Source organism: Tasmannia lanceolata, unplaced genomic scaffold, assembly GCF_043159265.1.
Source record: "Tasmannia lanceolata isolate RefF3 unplaced genomic scaffold, GAP_Taslan_0.1 ptg000012l, whole genome shotgun sequence".
In the NCBI taxonomy this organism is placed as follows: domain Eukaryota; kingdom Viridiplantae; phylum Streptophyta; class Magnoliopsida; order Canellales; family Winteraceae; genus Tasmannia; species Tasmannia lanceolata.
In genome coordinates this window covers 22,209,252-22,236,029 of record NW_027518689.1, presented here as the reverse complement: position 1 = coordinate 22,236,029, position 26,778 = coordinate 22,209,252, and the positions used below count along the sequence as shown (strand labels likewise).

Below are 26,778 nucleotides of genomic sequence, written 5' to 3'. Positions count from 1 at the left end.
TCTACCCGACTCTAATCCTAGCTCTAGTTGGGTTCGTCTACATGGATCATTTTCTTCCATTTTATCCTATCCAACATCATGTTCTCTGTTATGTTCCTAGCTATCAAGTCTTTCCTCACTGTTTCTACCCAAGTTGTTTTCGGTCTGCCCCTACCTCTTTTTACTCCATCAACTTGGCATGAGTCACCTCTTCTCACTGGAGCATCCAAAGACCTAGGTTGGATATGTCCAAACCATCTTAAGCGGTGCTCTCTCATCTTCTCCTCAATTGGTGCCACCCCCACCTTTTTACGAATGTCTTCATTTTTAATTCTATCTAACCTTGTGTAGCCGCACATCCGTCTAAGCATTCGCAAGTCTTCTACACTTCTTATGCATATCCTGCTTCTTGGTGGACCAACATTCTGACCCTTACAACATGGCTGGCCTCACAACTGTCTTATAGAACTTTCCCTTCAACTTGGTAGGGATTTTGAGGTCGCACAGAACTCCTGAGGCAAGCTTCCACTTCAACCAACCTGATCTTATTCTATGGTTAACATCCTCTTCAATCTCTCCTTCCTTATGTAGAGTTGAACCAAGATAGCGAAAGATATCCCTCTTAGGTACCTCCTGTCCAGTCATATTTACTACATCCTCATCCCGCCTTCTTACGTTACTAAAGTTGCACTCCATACACTCTGTCTTAGTCCTACTCAGTCTAAAACCTTTGGATTCCAATGTAGTTCTCCATAACTCTAACTTAGCATTTAATCCTGCTTTGGTTTCGTCGATTAATACGATGTCATCTGCAAATAACATACAGAACGACACGTCATCCTGGATACCCTCCGTAAGCTCATCCATAACTAGCGTAAAAAGATAAGGGCTTAGAGCTGATCCTTGGTGTAGTCCTATTGTAATTGGAAACTCACTAGACGTGCCATCCGTGGTTCTGACACTAGTTACTGCTCCATCGTACATATCCTTAATCACATCAACATATTTAGTAGGCACTTTTTTCCTTCCAAGGACCACCTTCCACATAATACTCCTGAGAACCCTATCATACGTTTTCTCCAAATCAATGAAAACCATATGAAGGTCCTTTTTATTTTCTCTAAATCTTTCCATTAACCTCCTAATCAAGAACATAGCTTCCATAGTCGATTGTCCGGGCATAAAGCCAAACTGATTCTCTAACACCTTAGTCTCTTTTCTTAGTCTATGCTCAATTACCCTCTCCCAAAGCTTCATGGTGTTACTCATTAGCTTAATTCCTCGATAATTGGTGCAACTCTGAATATCCCCTTTATTCTTATAAATAGGTACTAATGTACTCTTCCTCCACTCATCAGGCATCTTCTTAGTCTTCAAAATATTGTTAAATAATCTAGTTAACCAAACCAAACCTACATCACCCAAGCATCTCTAAGTCTTAATAGGAATATCGTCAAGCCCCCTAGCCTTACCTAATTTCATATTTTTCATAGCTACTCTTACCTCTGATGTTCGGATTCTACGAACAAACCTCCGATTTGTATCATCAAAAGCGTTATCAAGTTCTCCCAAATTTGCTACAGGTTCTCTATTAAACAACTTATCGAAGTAACTTCTCCACCTCTCTTTAACTTCGTTTTCTTTTACTAACAATCTTTGATTCTCGTCTTTGATGCATTTTATATGATTCAAGTTCCTGCTCTTCCTTTCTCTCATCTTAGCAAGCTGGTAGGCATCTTTTTCACCCTCTTTCATCCCTAACAAGTGGTACAAATCCTCATATGCCTTGCCTCTAGCTTCCTTTACTGCCTTCTTAGCTTCTTTTCTAGCCAATTTATACTTCTCATGTAATGAATCCTTTAGAAAATTTTCATGAAGAAGGTGAAAGGATCTTCCCGGCTCAAATTGACTAAGTATAATCCTGACACTAGTTGGGTTCGTCTACATGGATCATTTTCTTCCATTCTCTCCTTCCAAGGTCATGTTCTATGTTATGTTCCTAGCCACCAAGTCTTTCCTCACTGTTTCTATCCAAGTTGTTTTCGGTCTACCCCTACATCTTTTTACTCCATCAACTTGGCATGAGTCACTTCTTCTCACTGGAGCATCCAAAGGCCTACGTTGGATATGCCCAAACCGTCTTAGGCGGTGCTCTCTCATCTTCTCCTCAATTGGTGCCAACCCCACCTTTTTACGGATGTTTTCATTTTTAATTCTTTCTAACCTTGTGTGGCCGCACATCCATCTAAGCATTCGCGTCTCCGCTACACTCATCTTATGCACATCCTGCTTCTTCGTGGCCCAACATTCTGAGCCGTACAACATGGCTGGCATCACAGCTATCTTATAAAACTTTCCCTTCAACTTGGTAGGTATTTTACGGTCGCACAGAACTCCTGAAGCAAGCTTTCACTTCAATCAACCTGCTCTTATTCTGAGGTTAGCATCCACTTCAATTTCTCCTTCCTTATGTGAACCAAGATAGCGAAAGATATCCCTCTTAGGTACCTCCTGTCCAATCATATTTACTACATCCTCACTCTGCTTCCTTACATTACTAAAGTTGCACTCCATATACTCTGTTTTAGTCCTACTCAGTCTAAAATCTTTGGATTCCAAAGATGTTATCCATAACTCTAACTTAGCATTAACTCCTACTTTGGTTTCGTCAATTAATACTATGCCATCTGCAAATAACATACACCATGGCACCTCATCCTGGATACCCTCCATAAGTTCATCCATAACGTAAAAAGATTCCTTCTTCTTCTTCTTCATTTGCTTCCAACTGATCATCGACTACATGTAGCAAATCTTCCTCTGGCAAATCTTCTCGTATAAAGTTGTGGAGGATGCAGCATGCGTTGATGATTCTCACTTGAGTCTTTACATTGTAGAAGCTAGCATTCCTTAGTATGGCCCAACACATCTTCAAAAGTCCAAATGCTCTCTCAATGGTGTTCCTCGCAGAAGAGTGACGAAGGTTAAATAGCTCCTTATGGGTAGTTGGAGTGTTTCCCCTCCACAAATTCAAATGATATCGTGTCCCTCAATAAGGAGCAAAAATCTAGGTCCGTTTGTGTAGCCAACATCAACTAGATAATAATTACCTATAATATAAACAACCCAACAATAAAATTTATTATTTATTAATCTTATAATACATGTATGCATAGGTTCAGTAGTATACCTGATGGGACTTTTAAGGGGTTTATACTACGTAAAGCATCTCGTTGTACTCGAGAGTCTGATGCAGATCCTTCCCAACCAGGTAGTACATAGATGAATTTGAGATTGTGATCACACACTCCTAAGACATTTGTACTGATCTCACTCTTTCGATTACAGTATTGAAGCTTGTCTTCTAACGGGACAGTTAATTGGATGTGTGTCCCATCAAGTGCACCAAGAGCATTCTTAAAAATAAAAAAATAATATTGTTAGTGCGTCTTATGCAATAAAAAACACAATTATAAACACTTCCTCCTCTTCCTCTTCCTCTCTTTCTCTTGCACGCTTCCTACTCAATATCTAATCAGTTAAAATCCTTGCCATTTCTACAAAAAGAAAAAATATTATTCAACCACATGAATTTAGTAGAGATCTTATATATAATAGATATAAAACATGTACAATATACAAAGTATAACAAAGAGAAATCAAAGCGTTCACAAGTTTGTATGTACAAACTTTTTATAAATCCCATGTAATCAAAGCCACAAATTAAAACTAAAAAGTCAATTAGAGAGTTTTGGGTTGTGCTTTTCTTTCTCTGTAAATGATAACCAGAAACAAGAAGTTCTTCAATCTCAAACATCAAAGCAAACTAAACATTCTAACACAAACACTAGAATACATGAACGGTTCCCAAACTAAATTCTGAAAATACACAAGTAATCATCATATTATAAATGAGAAAGAGTGAACAAAGTATGATAGAGAGACATTACAGGAAGAGTAAACAAAGTATAATAGAGAGACATTACAGAGCTGCAGACTTAGTCTGCTTATCTGTAACGACTCGGATTTTTACTGCACGGATCGCTAGGGGCAACAAAACATATTTATTCCTGTAATTACACAGCGGAAGGTTAAATTACGTCTTGAATTTACAAAAATCCCAAGTATGACATATTTAAAACATTTTTACATCTGAGGAGATTGACTAGGTTCATCATTTCCGTATTTGCTCAAGTTGCTTTCACACTTCTCATAACTAAGGTTCCTCATTGATAAATACTCCCGCATCCGAATTTTCAAATCCTGGTGGGAAAAAGTGGGTTAGGAGAGCAGGTATATAGAAGCTTCGACAAGTAGCTGAAATCAATAATAAGAGACAGTTTTATAAAAATATGCAGTATTTTGTATAGAACATAATGTGAATTTAAAACTAATACTAATAGGATTTTTTTATAGAAACAATTTAACCCGATAGTAAACAAACCATTTAAAGCCCAATAGTTTTCAACTGTTTCTATTTCTGAAGTTTCCTGTAACGATCTGCCTCACCCTCGTATTGTCCGCTTTGGACTTGGCCCGCTTTCACTTTTGGGTAAGTCGACAACTCAGAGGTACAAACACGTCACACGAGAGAGACTATCGCACATTTACCTCTTCCATTTCTTTCATTTCTCATTTTCGTTCAAACTTTTCATGCATATGAAATCCAACATTTCATTTTATTTTTCAGAATGAAACACATTTCATCATTTTGAAACAAATATGATTTGATATTTCCCAAATGTAAACAATGAATATTTAAATTAAAACGAATAAGAAATATCTGAGTAAAACAACATATAATCATATCCCTATCACTTTCATTGAGAAAATATATTAGTCGAGTCTAGCTATCACCTGCCTTATCAAACCTGAGAAGTGGGAATTTGAAGATGCTTGACCTTAAAGATGACAACGATCAGGGAGAAGTGATTCTCCTAGTCTTTTCCTTCTTCTCCCTTTCCCTCTCCTCCCGTTTCTTTCTCTTTCTTCCTTTTCTCTTCCTGGCTGCTTTATTTATAGGAAAAACTAAGGGGAATAGTAACATGTGAATAGTTTTTATGCATAATAACTGTTATTTTTAACGAGTATTACAGTATCCTTATTAAGAAAGAAATTAGCAAAATTATGGATGGAAACCATAACTTATTAAGAAAAAAACTAGCAAAAAAATTTAATTTTAGGCCATGTTTGGATTGCTGGAATTTTTTTATAAAAGAAAAGCTTTTCAAAAAATTCTTGCTTTTCCATTCTTTATTTAATCACGAAAAAAAGCAACTCTAACCACTTCAATTCAAGTTCTATCTAGAGAGACCTTCAATTCATAATGATATCCCTCTAAATATGCTATAACCATGTCATTTTCTTGTACATTGTGAAAATGAAAATTTTCTACAAGAAATGTCTTTCCGGCAGGTTTTCTTACTCTTTTTACACACGAGAAATGATAACTCGAACCAACCCTACTCAGTTTTACTTAGTGAGACCTTTAATTTATGATAACATCCCTCTAAATTAACTGAAATCATATCTTGTCCATGTAAGCCATGGAAAGGAAAAAAATCCTAAGAAAACAAATCCTAAGAAATGTTTTTCTTGCAATCCAAACAGGGCCTTGGGGAAAGACAGACAAAATGGGTTGGAGTGGTGAGAAAGGAGATGGAAATATCATTTTCCTAGTACAACCTTACCTTAATCAGCTACTGCATACGGAGATCATGACTAGAAAAATTTCCAGCAATCCAAACATGGCCTAAAATTAATTTCAGGAAAAAACTGGAAAAATCTAACAACCATGAGAGAGAGAGAGAGAGCGTTAGGGTTTCTGATGATATCTCAAGCATGAAAAAATCTGAAACTGCAAAGATAAATCAGAACAAGAAAATAAAGAGGAAAAGAAACAAATCAAACCTGTTAATCTTCTTCTTCTTCTTCTTCTTCTTCCAGAGAGGGAGACACACAAATCGCTAGGGTTTCTGAGATTTTAGAACATGATTTTGTGGATGGGGAAGACGGGGAGCTAGGGTTTTGAGACTTGAACGAGCTAGGGTTTTTTATTTTGAAAACAAAAATAGGTTCAAGAGATAGAGTCGTGACTTGAAAATGCTTCCACTCTAATTGGTGGAGTCCTATTGTAATTGGAAACTCACTAGACGTGCTTAGAGCTGATCCTTGGTGGAGTCCTATTGTAATTGGAAACTCACTAGACGTGCCATCCATAATTCTAACACTAGGTACTGCTCCATCTTACATATCCTTAATAACATCAACATATTTAGTAGGCACTTTTTCCTTTCAAGGACCCACCACATAACACTCCTGGGAACCCTATCATACAATTTCTCCAAATCAATGAAAACCATATGAAGGTCCTTTGATAAACTTGGATACATATACTAAAAATAAGGGGATGGTTTCTGAAGCCGAGATATATGATGTAGCTAAAAGCCTGTCCTTCCATATTTTGCTTCCACATCATATTAAGTCTTATTCAGGTAAAGTAGTCTTAGGGGTGTAGAATAAATGAGTCACTCAATATTTGTTGTTAAGCTAAAATAAAAGAAAATAATCTTGCTAACTTAGATCCGATTCTCTGATTATTTTATAATTTAATTCGTTTTTTCTCAAAATCTACACATTATTGCATAGAGAAAATCCTTTAGGGTCCGTTCACTCGTCTGGAAAGGAAAGGAAAGGAAGGGAAAGGAAAGGAAAGGAAAGGAAAAGTAGCCTGACAGAAAACCTGTCAAATGAGCGTTTCGTTGCTAGGAAACCTGACAGAAACTAACAAAAAATACATAAAGATATGTTCAGTTGCACTGATACTCATCAGAAACCTGTTAAACATCATGTTAAACTTAAATTGTGATAGTCCTGACATGCAATGTGACCAAAATGATAAATGCATTCGCAGACTAGCAAAGGAATCAATAGCACACAACTCAATTAGGCCACATCCCTTGCACATCAGAAACATGAACATCGATTATATATATATATATATGAGAAAACGGTTCCTACACATATGTGTAGAGAGTTCTCTACACACTAGCTTAAAATACAGTGGGGGCCCACATTGTTTGGGTGATCCAAGCCATCCATTTTAAAGGCCCTCACATAGATAGGGTGTCTACAAAAAATCAGATCCATAGGATCATCCCAACCCTACGATTTGTGGAGGTAAAATGGATGTCTTTAAACCTTCACAAATTAGTTCATTTTTTGCCTCCAAAGTTCGAATGGTTAGGATGATCCTATGGATCTGATTTTTTGTGGACACCCTATCTATGAGAGGGCCTTAAAATGAATGGTTTGGATCACCCAAATAATGTGGCCCCCACTGTATTTTAAGCTAGTGTGTAGATAACTTATCTACACATGTGTGTAGGAACCGTTTTCTCTCTCTCTCTCTCTCTATATATATATATATATATATATATATATATCCAGGAGCATGAATAGAAGCCCATCCACAAACAGGAACAAAAAAGAACGAAACAATCCACAATCCCTCTTTTTCAAATCAACAATTATCATCCACAAGACACGAATCAGTGATCCAACTGATTAGAACATATGTAACAGATAGATCAAAATCAAAATCAAACAAAAAACCCTTCAATTAGTGCAATACATGAGAACAAGTCCAACAAGTTCTACTACAGAAGTAAAACCCCTCTCATTAATCTATGCATATGAAAACCCCTAACCACTAATCCTTACTTCACTCGAAAAAATTGAAAAAACTAATCTAGAAATACCTCAATAAACATAGAAGAGGGACATGTGCCCAAATCTATAAGAAAAAACCCAGTCTGAGATAAAACCCTAATCAACAAAAAGCCCTAATATGAGATAAAACCCTAATCAGCAAAAAAACCCAAAACCGAGATAAAACCTTATACATAAAATCCTAATTTGAGATACCCCAAAATCAGGAAAAAGAAGAAGAAAGAAAACACAAGAGAAAGATACCCTAAACTCTAACCTTATTAAACCCTAGCTCAAGGGGGGGGGGAGGGGGAGAGGTAGAGACACAGAGAGAGAGAGAGAGAGAGAGAGAGAGAGAGAGAGAGAGAGAGAGAGAGAGAGAGAGAGAGAGGGGGGGGGGGATAGAGAGAGAGAGAGGAGAGGGCGAGGGAGACATAGATAGAGATAGAGAGAGGGTGAAAGAGGAGAGGACATACCTGGACGGCGTGTGGCGATGGAGGACGGGAGATGGCAAGGACGGCAGAGACGAGGGTCCAAGAACGTTCGCGAGAGAGAGAGAGAGAGAGAGAGAGAGAGAGAGAGAGAGAGAGATGGGAAATATCGAGGAAACGTGAACGTTCCGCGGAAAACAACAAAACAGTAAAAAAAGGGTTTCCGTAGAAAAAAAGCGGGAAAGAAAACAAATAAACACGGCATTAGGAATATCATTGTGAATCTTTAGTTCTTCTCTTTGACAGTTTCTTGCTTATTCTGATCTTTTTGGGCCACTTTAAAATATTTTCACTATTTTTCTTGTTTTGTTTTCAAATCCTAAATGAGTATTCCTCTTCTGGTTTCTGAAAGATGTATCTGTATATGTGTGTTGGCATTCACTTGAGTTTGTATTATCTCTTGAAGAGTTAGAAGCCTGCATATTGTAATGGATGATCATTGCAGTTCAGTAAATTCTTATCAGCTGAGTACAATTGAGATCATTTAGGCCCTGTTCGTTTGGGATTGTGGCAGCCGATTGTGATTATTGGACTCAAAATTTTAATTTTGAGTCCAGTAATCACAATCGGCTGCCACAATCCCAAACGAACAGGGCCTTAGCTCTTCCACGACTAAATTACCGTTCTGACCTTAATCTTAACAGAATGACATATTGCGTTGAACATCCCTTGAAAAAGATGCTGCTAATGCCGGTTGAACCATTTGAGCCCAACAAATCGTGTTATGTCTGTTCAGAGGTACACCTAATATTCGTTATTGAGCTTGGGGGAGTCTTTTTGTCAAATGTTTTTTTCATTACAGTCTACGTTCTGATTCTGTATAATCTGATTGAAAATAGACACCCTTATCACTTGAAGTTAACACTTACCACTCAAAGCTGCGGGACTTTGTCGAGAAAATTGTTAAAAACAAGCTTGGAATGTATTCCCCATTGATTATGCATGGCTCAACCCTTATCTATGAGGTTGGTGATGATCTTGAGGAAGATATTGCAATCAATTATGCATTAAACCTTGACAAGGTATATGATCCCAACTTTTTGTTTCGATCAATTGGCTTGATTTGCTTTGATCTTGTATTGTCTAGAGATGTCTTGTGCATGTACGCACCTTTTGCAGGTATTAGCTGAGCTCCCTGCTCCGGTGACCAGTGGGACAGTGCTCACTGTTGAGGATCTTCAACAGGAATTATCATGCCATATCAATATTAAGCACAGGTTTGTTTTCTCATGTTTTATTTTCAGTTCCACATTTTTGGACAAGACTCTTTTTTCACTTCTCTGACACTTAATTTTTTATTGTAAACCTTGAATATTCTCGAGTTAATAATTAGATTATTTAATATCTTCTTTTCCTTGTGCCCTGTTCATTTAAGATTATGATAACCGATTGTGAGTGCTAAACTGATTATTGGACTCAAATTTAAACGTAATTTTGAGTCCAATAATCGGTTTGGCACTCACTATTGGTTGTCATAAACAAACAGGGCCTTAGTTATATTTCCTTCATCAGTGTTTCTTGGCCAAGATATCTGATCTAGAATAACAGACATTAACATTTAATTTCTGATCCTTCTCAGCTACCTTGACTAGGGTCAGGTCGAGTTGAGCTTTTGCTAAAAACTGAATTGGAATCGGTGTGAAAAGACCTCAACCCGAATTCCTAAAAATCAACCTGAGTTGCACCCCTGGTCATCACTGCTTCCCTTTTACATCAAAACTTATGTAAAGATAAAATAACTAATCCAAGATTACTGCCTCTGATATAAACTGAAGAGTGAAGACACTGATCATGGTAAAATGTGTCTGTTTCTTCTGGAGCTTTGTTAATTTTTGGCCCATTTACTGATATGTATTTTTTTGAAAGATGACAAATATTCATTGATACTATGAAAGGTACATTGGGGACCAGAGGTCCCAACTTGCATTACATAGCGTCGAGTACGTCTGGCCAAGAACATACTCCTGAGCCAGGGGGCTAAGAGTAGAAAAATAAAAAGAAAAGAGTTTGTGTCGCCCATCCTAAACCAAGTCATCCTCACAGACCTTGCATTGCCTCCATGCCAAACAAGAAACCCCTTTCAACACCGTACAGATCTGTCCTCCGCTATGATCATACAAAAGACTCTTCCACCGGATTCTCAATCCAAAACTTCACACTCCTTTTCTAGTAACTCTAAACTTCCATCACAAAAACAGATGAAAAAAACATCCAGACTAATATGCCTCACAAAGCGAAAGACCGTGGTCTCTCAAGCTATTGAGGATCTACTTCGTTTACTACTCCCCACCTGGACGACATAAGAGCTCATCCTCTGAACAAGGACTAGAGGTTGTGCTTCCACAAAGGATCCACACATTGAACCTACTCCTTTAACTTTGCGTTGGAAAAGACAATAAAGGCATCCCGCCTAATGAAATTACACCATAATTGAGATAGTAAACAACAACTTAACCTCTAATCTCCAACCAGGGAAATAATATGCTGACCACACACACCACCATTCTCGAAACACTCTGTGAGCCCAAGGGTTCCCCATGGGTTCATTCAATCATGTTATTTTGATGATTAACAAACGCAAATTGATTAGTCGTTTATGGACTGATCATTTGCCTTGAGTGTTGTGCTTTAGACAGGTCCTACACAAGTCAAATCATACTAGCATACACCTTGTTGGCCTATGCTTGAAGATGAACCAACCAATTGATAAAGGAGCTAGAGCATATTTGGACAAACCACACCTTGGAGGGTTTACCAAGGAGAAGCTCAACAATCATCTCAAAGCATTGAACATACAGAGAAGATCATGAAGGCCAAAGCTGGAGGATCAAGAACCAATGCAAAGGACCAAGGAGCTTGTACCACAACTTGAAGATGTCAAGCATGGAAGCTCAACCATAGAAGATCCCAGCTGAAGAAAGGAGTTCGAGAGAGTGACAGAAAGGGTAGAATGTATTCCTATCTCTCTTGCATTTTCTCTTGTCAAGGCACATTGTTTAAACCCCTAAAACTAGTGAAAAAATAATGTTTTCCAAAGAGACTACAACACACCCTTAGAGCCTAATTGGATTAGTGAATGACCATGTGGTGTTCCATCATTATGGGACCCTCATGACATTCCATTCTTCATAGAAAATGAGTTCCAAAAGCCTAAAAGAATATTCAGCAACAAAAACAGAAAAATCTGCCGTTCATAAGCTTCTCAGAGCTCCGAGCTCAGAGCTCCGAGCTCAGAACTCCGAGAGTTCCCTCGGAACTTCGAGAAATGGTCCAGGGAGTATAATTCATTCTCTGGACGTTTTCTCGGAACTCCGAGAATTTTCTCGGAACTCCAAGAATTTTCTTGAAACTCCGAGAAATGGTCCAGGAAGTGAAAATTCACTATCTGGCTGTTTTCGCAGAACTCCGAGAAATTTTTCGAAACTCCGAGAATGGTAAAATTTAAAAAATATAGTCGTTGCGGCTACAACGGCTAGTGGACTTTTTGACCCGAAAATTATCAGTTTGCCCCTGAAACGCTAATATTGAGTTGGGAACCTATATATACATGTTGTATGGTTTCAAAACATTAAGGAGAACATATTCCACCTCTAAAAAACCCTGGAAACACACTTGCAACTATTTTTGGGTTATTTCTCTCTCTCACCAAACTCATTGTGCCTTGATTTGTGAAAATCTTTTGAGATTGGTTTAGGCTTAAACTTGTTTATTTTTTAGATAACCTTGTGAAGAGCTTCATTGTGCATTGTAGCCTACTTAGAGGCAAAGCTTTTATCTTCTTCGGAAAGCGCTTAGATCTCGGCGGTGTAGGAGAGACAAGAAAGGTGGAAGGGCATCCTGTGTTAATTCCCTTGGGTGAAGGGCTTAGTTCTCGGCCGTGTAGGAGAGACATTATAAAGGTGGCAAGGGCATCCTCGTTTAATTCCCTTGGGTTGTAAAAGCCTCGGAGCCGGGCGTCTTGGAGGTCTCAATAGTGGAAATCCGCAAGTGCAACCTTGAGAAGAGTGGAGTAGGCCGTTTGCCGAACCACTATAAATCCTTGTGTCACTTGTGTTGGTATTTTCCTTTCTCTGTCTCACTGTATTATTTGTGCTTGCATTTTTTACATATTTAGATTTGAGTGAGTAGTTAGAATTTTGGTTTTAATTGAATAATTATACATTGCTAACTAGGCTATAAATCACCCAATTAAGTTTGCTAATCAAAAGGGTTTTTGAACTTAAATAAATTTATAATATTGTTTAAGTTCAACTATTTTAAACTTAATTTAACAAAGGATAAGTCTTGGGTGAAATTTTAGAAAAAGTTTTTAAAAGGCAAAGGTTTTATAAACATCCTATTTATCCCCCCTCTAGGTTGCCAAACCGAGTCACTCCTCGGATTTCACACTTCTGTAAAGAAGCAACAACCACGTCTATGAATCTTTCTCTTTAAACACCTAACTACATCTTGAAACTGAAAGCAACAGACTCTTCCAACCATAGATCCAACTTACCCAAAAACCTTCCAATCACCAAACTGTTGCAAATTGACCCTCCTTCTCCTAACTTCAATGCCCTCTAAGGCTTTAACCGGATACCCAGACTCGATAAAAGAAAAGAAAAAGAAAGACCCAAAAGCCCCTAATTGTTAAATGTACTAAGGGTATAATGGTCATAATATGACTTATTAAAATAATATATATCGTATGGGGGAGGGAATGCTTGAATGCATTCCAGACTCACGCCTCTTCTCCTCTAACTCTCGCACTCTCTTTCTCCCTCTCTCACTTCATCTCCTTCTCTCTATTTCTCTCTCATCTATCATGTAGAACATCAACATGGTATCAGAGCTGATGGTGTGAGAGATCCACATCAACAAAAAGGTTCATTATTCCCTTCTTTGTCTTCGTTTTTCAATTTTTTTTGGGTTTTTGATTTCAACCCTAATCATTTAGCCATACTAACATAAACCCTTGTCAAACCCCATCCCTCTACCTCTCTCGATTTTCGCCCCCCCCCCCACTTCTTTTTTTTTGTCTTATTCGAAAATCCTAATTTTTTTATTTTGCCTCTTTTTTTTGGGTTTTCTCTTCCCATCTCCGTCGGTCATCTTAACCTAACCCTAACCTACCCCTCTTGTGTTGTTCCCTCATTCCATACCCTACACAATCTGACTAAAACTCTAACCCTAGCTTCTCTATGTAATTGTTTGAGACCTCTACAATCGAGGTGGGTGATTCCTTTCTATCATCACCTCGCTTCTTTAAAAATCAGCACCTTCCATACCTTTTCTTTATGATTTAGACCATTTTTTTTCTTCGTATGAGTTCTTGGTTCATCCTTATTATGATCAATGTGCTGGTGGTGTTGTGATTGGTCATAGATGATTATTGGAGGGTACATGTATTGCCTGTGTGGTTGGTTGTTGTTGGTGTTGTTGCCGCACTTGTGGATGGTTTGCTACATATGTTCTGCCCGCTGTGTGGTTGCTTGTGTTAGGGATTGTGATACTTATTGGTAGTGTTAATGTGGCTGTTGTGGTAGGTTGTTGAGTGCGGTGTTGGAGGCTCTCTTTTTGTGTGTTGTGGTTGGATTATATTTGTTGATTGTTCTGTTGTGTTGCTCTTGGTATGGAATCTGTGGACCCCTCCGCTCGGCAACTATCTGGTCCTAAGGTTGATGAGACTCGTCCTTCGTCATATGATGCTCAGTCTACTTACTCTCATGTTGAGCCTCCTCTTTTGATGATGTCCATTAAATTGGATGGAACAAATTATCCCTCGTGGAAGATAGCTATCTCTACTTATCTACTTGGCCGTAGGAAGATATGTTTTCTTGAGCGGCCTCCTCCGGCTAGTACTGACTAGTCATATGAACTGTGGCGTGAAGATGATGCTGTGGTTCGCTCATTTCTATGAAGTTGTATGGAACCCCTTATAGCTACTTCCATGATGTATCTTCAGTCCTCGAAAGAAATCTGGGAGCAGGCATCTACGATGTATTCCAGGGTGGATAATCTGACCCGTATCTGTGATCATTTTTCAGATTGGTTTGGTCTTCAGCGAGGAGACAAACCAGTAGCGTCCCATTACAGTGATTACCTTGCTCTCTGTCAGGAGCTTGACTTATTGTTGCACTTTACTGTTGATCCTGAGGCTCCTAAAAAGCGTCAAGAAGAGATGAGAGTTGTTCGGTTTCTTGATTCTTTGGGACCTGACTATCTCCAGCTTCATCAGCAGCTTGTTAGTTTTGGTTCGCTTCCCACCCTGGCCGATGTCTTCTCCCGTGTGCAGCGTATGCGAGAGGTTCAACATGGTGACCCTATGGTGGATGGGTCAGCTCATGTGATATATGTTGGGGCCGATCGTGGTCGTGGTGGTAGTCGTTTTGGGAGCGACCGCGATGGTGGTGGACGTGGTCGTGGCGGTAGTGGTGGCCGAGAGATAGGGGAGGCCGGGATGGTGGTGGCCGTGGACGTGGGCCCCATTTTTTCACTCATTGTCGTATGGATGGACATACCGTTGATTATTGCTATGATTTACACCCTGAGCTTCGTCCCTACAGAACTGTGAATGCTTCTATTGCTGTTTCTGATGGTATTTCTTCTTCTGATGCCCCATCCGTGACGCCTGATACTCTGGTTGTCCCTCGTGCGGAATATGAGGAATTTCTCCATATCCAGGACAAAGGAAAGCAGCCCACTGCCACACTTGCGCATCAAGGTAGCCCCTCATGTTTTCTCTCTGGTAGTTCTTCTAGTCCATGGCTCATTGATTCAGAGCATCACACCATATGACTGGTAATCCTAACGTTCTCTCTTCTTTCCAGTCTGTTCCGCCTATGGGTCCTCGTACTGTTACCTTGGCTGATGGGACTACATCCCCTGTTTCTGGCATGGGTGTAGTCTCCATCTCGACGGGTCTTCACTTGTCTTCCGTTCTATATGTCCCGTGTTTTCCTATTAATTTATTATCTGTTCGTTAATTAACGCAGTCTCTTAACTGTTCTGTTTCCTTTTTTTCTTCTCATTGTGTTTTTTAGGACATGAAGACTAGGACAAGGATTGGCTTGGGCCGTGAGATTGATGGCCTTTACTACCTTGATCAGGCTAGTGCTGGTGTTGCTCTTCGTACTTCAGTGGATGCTTATCAGTGGCATTGTCGTTTGGGCCATCCACCTGTGGATATGCTTCGGAAGTCTTCATTTGTTTCAACTCCAATTCCATCTTTTCGTTGCGAGTCTTGTGAGCTGAGAAAACACCATCGTGTGTCCTTCCCTTCTCGAGTTAGTAGTCGAGTGTCTCGTCCATTTGAGCTTATACATTCTGATGTTTGGGGTCCAGCTAGAACTACTTCGTTAAATGGACATAAATATTTTCTCATATTTGTTGATGATTATTCGAGGTCCACGTGGTTGTTTTTACTTAAAGATAGATCTCAAGTGTTTAATGCATTTCGTAATTTTTATTTTGTTTCAACTCCAATTCCATCTTTTCGTTGCGAGTCCTGTGAGCTGGGAAAACACCATCGTGTGTCCTTCCCTTCTCGAGTTAGTAGTCGAGTGTCTCGTCCATTTGAGCTTATACATTTTGATGTTTGGGGTCCAGCTAGAACTACTTCGTTAAATGGACATAAATATTTTCTCATATTTGTTGATGATTATTTGAGGTCCACGTGGTTGTTTTTACTTAAAGATAGATCTCAAGTGTTTAAAGCATTTCGTAATTTTTATTTTGAGGTAGAAAATCAATTTAAATGTACGATTAATTGTTTGCGTACTGACAATGCTAAGGATTATTTTTCTGTAGATAATGGCTTTCATGATTTTCTTTCCTCTCGTGGTATTATTCATCAGTCGTCCTGTGCACACACATCACAACAAAATGGTGTCGCTGAAAGGAAAATTCGTTATTTGTTGGATATGATTCATACGATTATGTTTCAGATGAAGGTTCATAAGTTTCACTGGGGAGATGCAGCCCACACGGCATGCTTCCTAAGTAATCGTCTTCCTTCGTCAGTTTTATCTGGTCAAACGCCATTTTCTGTCTTGTATCCAAATGGAGATCCGTTTCCTTTAGTGCCACGTGTCTTTGGATGTACGTGTTTTGTTCATAAATTGTCTCCAGCACTTAGACAAGTTACACCCTCGGGCAGAGAAGTGCATTTTCTTGGGTTACTCTCGAACCCAAAAAGGTTATAAATGTTATAGCCCTCACCTTCGAAAGACATATGTTTCCGCGGATGTTACATTCTTTGAGGATCAACCGTATTTGTCTGGCTCAGGTCCTCAGTTACATGTTGACATCCCTAGCCTTCCTGTTCCTTTAGTGATGGGTCATTCCCTGCCAGGTCCTGTGGGTGCTCCAGACGTTGCCACAAGTTCTCCTGTTGATCCTAAGGATTCTGAACTGAAAACTTTTACTCGGGGACTTCGTCAGGTCGTTCTTTCGATGACTGGAGCGCCATCTCAGCCCACTGATTCTCTTCCTCAGTCGGATTGTCAACCTTCAGGTATTTGTTCTCCTACTCATGATTCACCTATTGCTTCTCGGACTAGATCACGTACTGTGGCTCATCCTATATCTAATTTTGTTACTTATGAGCATCTCTTACCATCTTTTCGGTCCTTTGTCTCTAGCATGTCTTCGATTTCTTTGCCTAAGTCAGTTACAGATGCTCTTAATCATCCTGGATGGAAGGCTGCTATGGATGCTGAGATGGCCGCACTTCACTCCAATAAAACATGGCAGTTGGTTTCTCTTCCTTCTGGTGCCCAACCTGTTGGCTGTCGTTGGGTCTTTACCATCAAGTACCTTCCAGATGGGTCTATTGAACGTCTCAAAGCCCGCCTTGTTGCTAAGGGGTACACTCAGACATTTGGCGTTGACTATCAGGAGACTTTCTCACCGGTAGCCAAAATTCCGTCGATACGAGTATTAATCTCTTTAGCTGTTAATCGTGGTTGGCCTCTATATCAACTTGATGTTAAGAATGCCTTCCTTCATGGCGACCTTTCAGAGGAAGTTTATATGGAGCAACCTCCTGGGTATGTGCTCAAGGGGAGATGTGCTCTTCAGTATGCCGCCTTCAGAATGCAATTTATGGTCTGAAGCAATCGCCAAGGGCTTGGTTTGGACGATTTGGTGCTGCCGTTTTGCGTTTTGGGTTGAAGCAGTGTGTAGTTGATCATTCAGTGTTCAATCACAAATCTGATTTTGGATATATTCTCCTGATAGTGTATGTTGATGACATTGTAATTACAGGAGATGACAAGTCTGGCATCCAAAATCTAAAGTCCTTTCTTCAAGGAGAGTTTTCCACTAAAGATTTGGGCCAGCTCAGATATTTCCTTGGTATTGAGGTAGCAAGGTCTCGTCATGGACTATTTTTGTCGCAAAGAAAGTATGTGTTGGACATCTTAGAAGAGACAGGCTCAATGGGGGTGAAACCTATGACTACCCCTATGGATCCAAATGTTAAACTTCATCCTGATCAAGGAGAGTTGCTGAATGATCCAGGTCGATATAGAAGGCTGGTTGGGAAAATAATCTATTTGACTGTCACCCGTCCAGATATATCATTTGCAGTTGGTATGGTTAGTCGTTTTATGAGTGCTCCACGTACTTCCCACTGGGCTGCTGTCATTCAGATTATCAAATATTTAAAGGGTACTCCAGGTAAAGGTCTATGCTTCAGAAAGTATGGACATGAAAAGGTAGAAAGTTTTAGTGATGTAGATTGGGCAGGATCTCCTGCTGACAGGAGATCAACTACGGGATATTGCACGTTTGTAGGAGGTAATTTGGTGTCTTGGAGAAGTAAAAAGCAAGATGTTGTGTCCAAGTCAAGTGCAGAGGCTGAGTATAAAGCCATGTCATATACAAGTGGGGAGCTAATATGGCTTTGATCCTTCTTAGCAGAGATTGGTTTTTCATCTACATCTCCAGCACGGTTGTATTGTGACAATAAAGCTGCAATTCATATTGCAACAAATCCAGTCTTCTATGAACGGATGAAACATATTGAAGTTGATTGTCACTTCATTCGTCATCGAATTTAGAGTGGCGAGATCTGCACAGTGTTTACTCGATCTGCAGATCAACTTGCGGATATGTTTACCAAGCCATTGGGTAGTGCAAAACTGAAAGATTCTTGTAACAAGCTTGGAATGTATGATATATACCTTCCAGCTTGAGAGGGAGTGTTAAATGTACTAAGGGTATAATGGTCATAATATGACTATTATTAAAATAATATATATCGTATGGGGGAGGGAATGCTTGAACGCATTCCAGACTCACGCCTCTTCTCCTCTAACTCTCGCACTCTCTTTCTCCATCTCTCACTTCATCTCCTTCTCTCTATTTCTCTCTCATCCATCATGTAGAACATCAAACTATCTACATATGGGATAATGACTTTGTTTCTAGGAGCATTAGGCTCTCCCTTCCCCCGACCCTGACTTTTTCTTTTTTCCTTTTTGTCTCTCAGATCTCTTTTCTCCTTTTTTTCCTCTACTGATTCCTCTTCAAATCCTATCCCGAAAACATCACCTATAGCTAGCATTTCATCAATCTCCTCAGAGACATTGGCTTCCTCCCTGGCCTGAAAACATGATCTCCAGATTTACCATTTTATCCTTCTCACTTTCCTCTTTTCCCTTGTCAAGACAACGTCTGACCTTACCACTCAGATCCACCTCTACCAATTCCTTGGAAGTTTTGAATTCCTCCTCAGAAATATCTGCTACAGGCTCCTTTCCAGTTTTGAACCCTTCTGTTCTCACTCCCAATGCAGCCTCCTTTCCTTCCGCTCTTCTTCCAAGGCCTTTTTGAAGTGCGGGAGTTTGTAAACCGGGATACAAGCTTCTTTAACATTTCTCTTTCCTGTCAAACAGAAGAACTCCTCTGCATTCTCTCTAGCAGCTTTTTTGAATTCCTTCCACTCTTTCTTTAGAATCTCCATCTCGCTCTCTTTGGGCAGTGGTGGACCTTCATATGTCCTCTTGTCCTTCTCCTTGGGTACGCTTTTGCTTTCTTCTACTGAATTATCTTCCCATACTACTTTTCTTTTGCCTTTTCTATCCACTCCATCGGCTTCTCCTGTTGAGGAAGAGTCGCTCGCCTTATCAAAGTTTTCCATCACTCTTGGTTTCTCAAAGACAAAGTTTTTTTTCTCTCTTTTCTTCCCTTATTAAGCGACCCTTTAGCTTTCTTTTAAAGAATGATAGACAGCCTTTAGTAGCTTGAAGAGTCGTCGGTTTGATGTAATTATGACCCTCGAGTTTGAGGCCACCTCGCATGAAGGAAACTTTTCCTATACGGAAACTTTTCGGCTTCTGGGATGATTTGACATGTTTCCTTTGATTATGACTCGTGTCAGCTTCTTCCTTATTAGATTTCCCAAAATCCTTTTTGTAGCTATCTTTAATTTTTCTCGAGTCCATCAAGACTCCTGCCGACTTCGTATCTTTTTTGTCACCTGTTCGATTTCCGATGGCCTTCCCTTGTGTGCCACTTGTCCTAAACATTAATGCAGTCCTTCACAACAAGTCTTCCTTGTTTACTTTGAGGGCTCGTCTTTCTAATCATTGACACCTGTGATTCATTTAGGGGTAATCTCTTCAATTCAAATTCGAGAGCTGGATCTTTCTACGGCTCTTTTTCCTTTTCCTTTCCTTTGTCAAGAAATTCTTTTCCTTTACTTTCTCGGATTAACTTTTCCTTCGGCAATGGCATGCCGGACTCTGCCGATAGTCAGCCTCCTCTTGCAGCCTGTTGATTTCCTTTGCCTGAATCGCTTCTTCAACGTGCTTCTTTTCATTAATATTCATCTCCACATCTTCCGCCTTAATTCTTACCAAGTAGCTCTTTGTTTCTACCTTAAGGCTAACAAATGAAATATGGTATTTCCAGTCTGAAGTGAGAACCTTTGATGAGGTGAAAGCCATGCAATGGTCGTGATTCCCCGTAAACTGGACCTCAATCACCTGCCCAATGTACTTCCCCAAAGTCTCTATTGTTGAGAAAGTCCATGCATGTAGCCAGATGTCATAAAATCTGATCCATATGGCTTTTGTTCCAGTGTTGAGCAATGGATTCCAAGTCTGCAGCGAAGTAAGATATCCACCAAAAGCGTCATTTCCTCTACTAAGGATCCCTTTTGCTTGAAACTCCGATTCAAAATTGAAAAGGATCAACGATGGGCTAATGTGAAACGGTTTTTTCTAACTGACATAGATCCCAAAATCTCTTCGCCCATGACCATACCTCGTCCAGGATCCATGAGTTGTTTCTCATGCAACCCACCAAACATCTTTTAAGGGCCGATTTACGCTCCTCAACCTTCTCCAACGGTATACTAATCTTCGGTGTACCACTGCTAGTTTCATTTTTCTGAGGCATTCCATCCTTACCTTCTTTGGGAGTCTTACCTCTTGCTCCTTCCTTTCGTTGCACAGGGCACTTCCAGCATAGATTGCAACTCCCAAAATTCTTATAACCACAGCCTGGGCATTTCCAATCTGACTGATGAGAAGAGACATTCCTACTGCTCCTCTCCTCCCATGTACCGGAACTTCTTCTAACTCCTGCATGGTAGTTTCGAAAGGGGGCCTCCCTCACATCCTCACTTTTCGGGGCTATATAGTGATTCCTTGGATGGGGTCTTAGTGAACCGATAGTACTTCTTCTCTTGAACGCTGATCGTGCTACTAGGCCGAGGCTCTGAGCCTCTCTGTAGAAGAACCCCATCCTTGGATGCAGCCAACTTTCTGATTTACTGATATGTTTTGCCTGCATTTTGATTAGACAGTACAGTAGGAGCTAGTTAGCCAGACATCTATTACATTCTGTTATTGTCTGTCCTACACATTTTTGCAAAGGATTTGTGTTTTACCCTCACATTTTTGTTTCTTGGTGCACCGGCATTGGACTTGAACGTTTTATGCTTGATCTACTCCTCTATCTGTAAGAGAAAAGTCAATTGCCAAGGAGAATAATGGAAACAATGGCCTAAATACTTATATTTGACAGAGTAGTGCATCTGCTGGTGAAAATAAGGAAAGAAAATAAATAGGAAATAGTAGTGAAAAGAAAACCATAAACATGCACATGGCTGCTAATCTCACTAACAAACGTGCATGCTCAATTGATCATGCATGTTACTAACGGGAAAAAAATGAAGTGAAGAAACAATGAAAACTATAGTTACATGCCTAAATGATGAATAAACCCAATCTTGATATGTTCATCGAATGAGGCCTTGAAATGTGTTTTTTAAATCTGAAGTTGATAATGTTCAAATCCTTGAGTCTCTCCTACAAAAGAGGGAAATCATTCAATTTACTTTATTTTGTGGCTGTGGTGGTGTGACCCTTGGCCAGTGTGTTGAAAGGTTGGTAAGGTTGGTAATTCAAACCTATCCCAGCATCCCCTTTGGTCTATAAAGACACATCTACAAGGAAGGCACTGAGTCAGCAGATATCCTGGCCAAGGAAGCAACTGTTTTGAATAGCAAGATGTTGGAAGGAAACCCTGCTTCCATTTTGATTTTGGTTTTGTATTAAGATATGTATGGACCTTCTGGTGTTCATTTTGTTTAGTACATGAATAGTTTCCTTTACCAAAAAATTATATATATATATATATATATATATATATATATATATATATATATATATATATATATATATAGAGGAAAGTGTTTCTAGTCCGGCCGACTAGAGATCATTCTCTAGTCCGCCACGCAAAAACACATGGGTCCCACATATTTTGTGGTGATCTAAAGCATTCATTTGATAGGCCTCATCATAGATAGGATGTCCACAAAAATTCAGCTTCATAGGATCTTCTTAACCCTTCGATTTGTGGAGTTAAAAAATGGACAGATTTGTGGCGGTTTATAGCCGTCCATTTTAAGCTCCACAAATCATAGGGTTGGGATGATCCTATGAAGCTAATATCTTGTGGACACCGTCTCTATGTCAGGGCCCATCAAATGAATGCTTTGCATCACCCAAATATGTGGGACTCATGTGTTTTTGGGTGGCGGACTAGAGAATGATCTCTAGTCGGCCGGACTAGAAACACTTTCCTCATATATATATATATATATATATATATATATATATATATATGAGAAAAGTGTAGCTACACATACGTGTAGCTAACTTAGCTACACCAACGGCTTAAAATACAGTGGGCCCCACATTGTTTGGGTGATGCAAACCATTCATTTGATGGGCCCTCACATAGATAGGGTGTGCCCAAAAAATCAGCTCCATAGGATCATCCCAACCCTACGATTTGTGGAGGCAAAATTGGACATGTAAAAACCTTCACAAATCTATCAATTTTTGCCTTCACAGTTTGAAGGGTTGGGATGATCCTATGGAGCTGATTTTTTGGGCACACCCTATCAATGTGAGGGCCCATCAAATGAATGGTTTGCATCACCCAAACAATGTGGGGCCCACTGTATTTTAAGCCGTTGGTGTAGCTAAGTTAGCTACACGTATGTGTAGCTACACTTTTCTCATATATATATATATATATATATATATATATATATATATATATATATATATATATAGAGAGAGAGAGAGAGAGAGAGATTTTGAATTTTTGCCTCTCTTCACAAATCTATCAATTTTTGCCTTCACAGTTTGAAGGGTTGGGATGATCCTATGGAGCTGATTTTTTGGGCACACCCTATCAATGTGAGGACCTATCAAATGAATGGTTTGGATCACCCAAATAATGTGGGCCCACTGTATTTTAAGCCGTCGGTGTAGCTAAGTTAGCTACACGTATGTGTAGCTTCACTTAACTCTATATATATGAGAAAAGTGTAGCTACACGTATGTGTAGCTAACTTAGCTACACCGACGGCTTAAAATACAGTGGGCCCCACATTGTTTGGGTGATGTAAACCATTCATTTGATGGGCCCTCACATAGATAGGGTGTGCCCAAAATATCAGCTCCATAGGATCATCCCAACCCTACGATTTGTGGAGGCAAAAATGGACGTGTAAAAACCTTCACAAATCTGTCCATTTTTGCCTCCACAGTTTGAAGGGTTGAGATCATCCAATGGAGCTGATTTTTTGGGCACACCCTATCAATGTGAGGTCCTATCAAATGAATGGTTTGGATCACCCAAATAATGTGGGCCCACTGTATTTTAATCCGTCGGTGTAGCTAAGTTAGCTACACGTATGTGTAGCTTCACTTAACTCTCTCTCTCTCTCTCTATATATATATATATATATATATATATATATATATATATATATATATATATATATAGAGAGAGAGAGAGAGAGAGAGAGAGGAAATGGTTTCTGAGCAGCTGCTCAAATAAGCTTATTTGAGCAGAGCTCACAAAGATATGGGGGGCCACATTGTTTGGATGATCCACAACATTCATTTGATAGGCCCTCATATAGATAGGGTGTGCCCAAAAAATCAGCTCCATGGGATCATCGTAACCCTTCAAACTGTGGAGGCTGAATATGGACAAATTTGTGAAGGTTTATACACGTCCATTTTTAACTACACAAATCGTAGGGTTGGGATGATCCTATGGAGCTGATTTTTTGGGCACACCCTATCTATATGAGGGCCTATCAAATGAATGCTGTGGATCATCCTAACAATGTGGTCCCCCATATGTTTGGGAGCTCTGCTCAGAAAAGCTTATCTGAGCAAGCTCATATACATAGGGTAGGTAGATATGTTGTTTGGGTTATGTTACATATTGATTCTATAGGACCTAACATAGATAGGGTGTCCTTAAGAAATCATCTCCATAGGATCATGGTAAGCATTGATTTGTGGAGGTTTAAAATGGACGTCTAGAAAATGGGTGCATTTTGTGCTTGTACAGATTGAATGGTTAGGATGATTGTATGGAGATTGTTTGCTAGGAACACCCTATCTATGTGAGGTTCTATGGAATGAATGGGTTGGATGAGTCAAACAACATGGGAGATGGTGTATTTATAGTGGCTTGCTCAGATAAGCTATCTGAGCTATAGCTCAGAATCCTCGCTCCTATATATATATATATATATATATATGTGTGTGTGTGTGTGTGTGTGTGTGTGTGTGAGAGAGAAAAGCGTTCGAGCGCAGATATCTTATCTGCGCTCGAGTGCAGGAAACAAGGGTGGGGCCACACTGTTGGGGTGATCCTAAGCATTCATTTGAAAGGCTCCATCATAGATGGGGTGTGTACCAAAAATCAGCTTCATTGGATCATCATAAGGTGTCCATTTGTGGAGGTGAAAATGGACAGATATTGTTTGTCCACTAATTTGCCCATTTTTTCACCCCACAAATGGACACCCTAAGATGATCCAATGGAGCTGATTTTTTGTGGACACCCTATCCATGAAAAGGCCTTCCAAGTGAATGCTTTGGATCCCCCCAACAATGTGGGCCCACCCCTGTTTTAGCACTCGAGCGCAGATAAGCTTATCTGCGCTCTAGCGCAAAAACTCTTTACTCTCTCTCTCTCTCTCTCTCTCTCTCTCTCTCTCTCTATATATATATATATATATATATATATATATATATATATATGAGAAAATAAAGTATGTGCAGCTGCTGCTTATCTGTGCATGGGTATATAAGACATCCCTATTGGTTCATTACGTGGGGATCCAAAGCATTCATTTGGAAGGCCCTTCCATGGATAGGATGTGTACCAAAAATCAGCCCTACAGGATCATCCTAACCCAATCAAAGTTTGAGGAGAAAATGGACAGACACTGTGTGTCCATGTTTCTACCCATTTTCCCCTCCACAAATGGCAGGGTTGGGATGATCCTATAGGGCTGATTTTTGGTACACACCCTATCCATGGAAGGGCCTTCCAAATGAGTGCTTTGGATCCCCACGTAATGAACCAATAGGGATGGCTTACATACCCATGCACAAATAGCTTATCTGTGCAGCTACACATACTTTATTCTCTCTCTCTCTCTCTCTCTCTCTATATATATATATATATATATATATATATATATATATGACACATAGAGGGGCGAGCCTTGGCGCAACGGTAAGGTTGCTCCATTGTAACCTGGTGTTCACGGGTTCGAGTCATAGAAACAGCCTCTCTGCAAAGCGGGGGTAAATCTGCGTATATCTGGCCCTCCCCAGACACAGCAATGGCGGGAGCCTCGTGCACTGGGCCATGCATATATATATATATATATATATATATGAGAATAGTGTTCCTACATACTTCAAAAATTCATGTGGCCCACATTTTTTGGGTGATCCAAAGCATTCATTTGAAAGGCCCTTCCATGGATAAGGTGTGTACCAAAAATCAGCCCTATAGGATCATCCTAACCCAATCAAAGGTGGAGAGGAAAATGGACAGACACTGTTTCTGACCATTTTTTCCCTTCACAAATGAATCCTAAAGGTCTCATTTTTGGTACACACCGTATTCATGGAAGGGCCTTCCAAATGAATGCTTTGGATCACCCCAAAAATGTGGGGCCACATGAGTTTTTGACGCAGCTGCTCAGATAAACTATTTGAGCAGCTGCGCAGGAACACTTTATATATATATATGACACATGTCTCCTAGCCACAAGCCCATTTCTGATATGAAAACCTATTTTGGAGATGGTTTATTGTGAGAATAGTCTGCAATATAGCAATATGGCTAAATGATGGCACCATGAGCGGCTCAAGGGTATTGAATGCATGGGTGGTTGGAATTCCATCACCAACTAACATAGCGCTCTAGATGTACTTGACAGAAAAGCACCTTGTTACTTAAACTCTACAACTTATGAGTTATGATCCACAACACTCTTGGAGATATAAATCTCCTATAGTGCCTGAGAGGTTATTGGTAAGTAAAACTTTTGCCTATTCTTATAACTGATTATTGAAAACAGTTTTTTTAGTAGCTGTGCTGTTTTCTTGTGTTGGAAGTTGGAACCTTCGGGAAACCTAAGACATTTTATGGTAATTAATACAAGCTAAGACAATTTGATTAATAAAATCTCAGTTACTTAAAAAAATGTATGGGAATTAAGACAAGCTATGTATATCCCGAACAAATCTTGTGGGGTTTAAGGGTCTGTCAATTGGAAGGCTCACACTTTCTGTTACACCTTGGGTGTTATACAGGTTTGAGATGGTAAAACATCATCACAATTTACCTATATCATCAAGCTGGTGGGATAGTTTAGCTGTTTAGGTAAGTGATACTCAAAGCAGATTTTGAAACAGAGCTTTTCATTTCCTTGAAAGGCTAGAGATTTTCATTTTGATGGGTTGGACTTTGGCCGAAATTGTTTTGACTAAATTTAATTTAAACTTAATTTGAATAATGCTTTTTTCATAGCTCATGATATCTAATCTCGAAGGCAGGACAATATTTTGACTTGCAATAGGTGAACACTGCTTTTTTTATTTGATCTGACAGGGGAAAAAAGAAAAATGTTTAATATCATAAACTCAACTCAACTCAACTCAACAAAGCCTTGTCCCAAACTAGTTGGGGTCGGCTAAATGAATCCTTTAGAAAAAATTCATGAAGAATGAGAAAGGAATCTATCCGGCTCTAATCTTGGCTCTAGTTG

At 39.6% G+C, this 26,778-nt stretch overlaps 1 protein-coding gene across 4 annotated transcripts in view; it reads left to right on the top strand.

The window, feature by feature from the left end:
• The window catches only part of LOC143887718 (SUMO-activating enzyme subunit 2-like), a 67,620-nt gene that overhangs the window by 36,395 nt on the left and 4,447 nt on the right, over positions 1–26,778 (top strand). For 3 of the 4 annotated variants that reach the window (XM_077391873.1, XM_077391874.1, XM_077391875.1), the window contains 3 exons: positions 8,825–8,918; positions 9,020–9,202; positions 9,300–9,397. The exons of the other annotated variant lie outside the window; for it this stretch is intronic. In XM_077391873.1, coding sequence (XP_077247988.1) covers positions 8,825–8,918; positions 9,020–9,202; positions 9,300–9,397 — 375 coding nt within the window. The remainder of the gene's footprint in view (positions 1–8,824; positions 8,919–9,019; positions 9,203–9,299; positions 9,398–26,778) is intronic. 4 annotated transcript variants of the gene reach the window in all.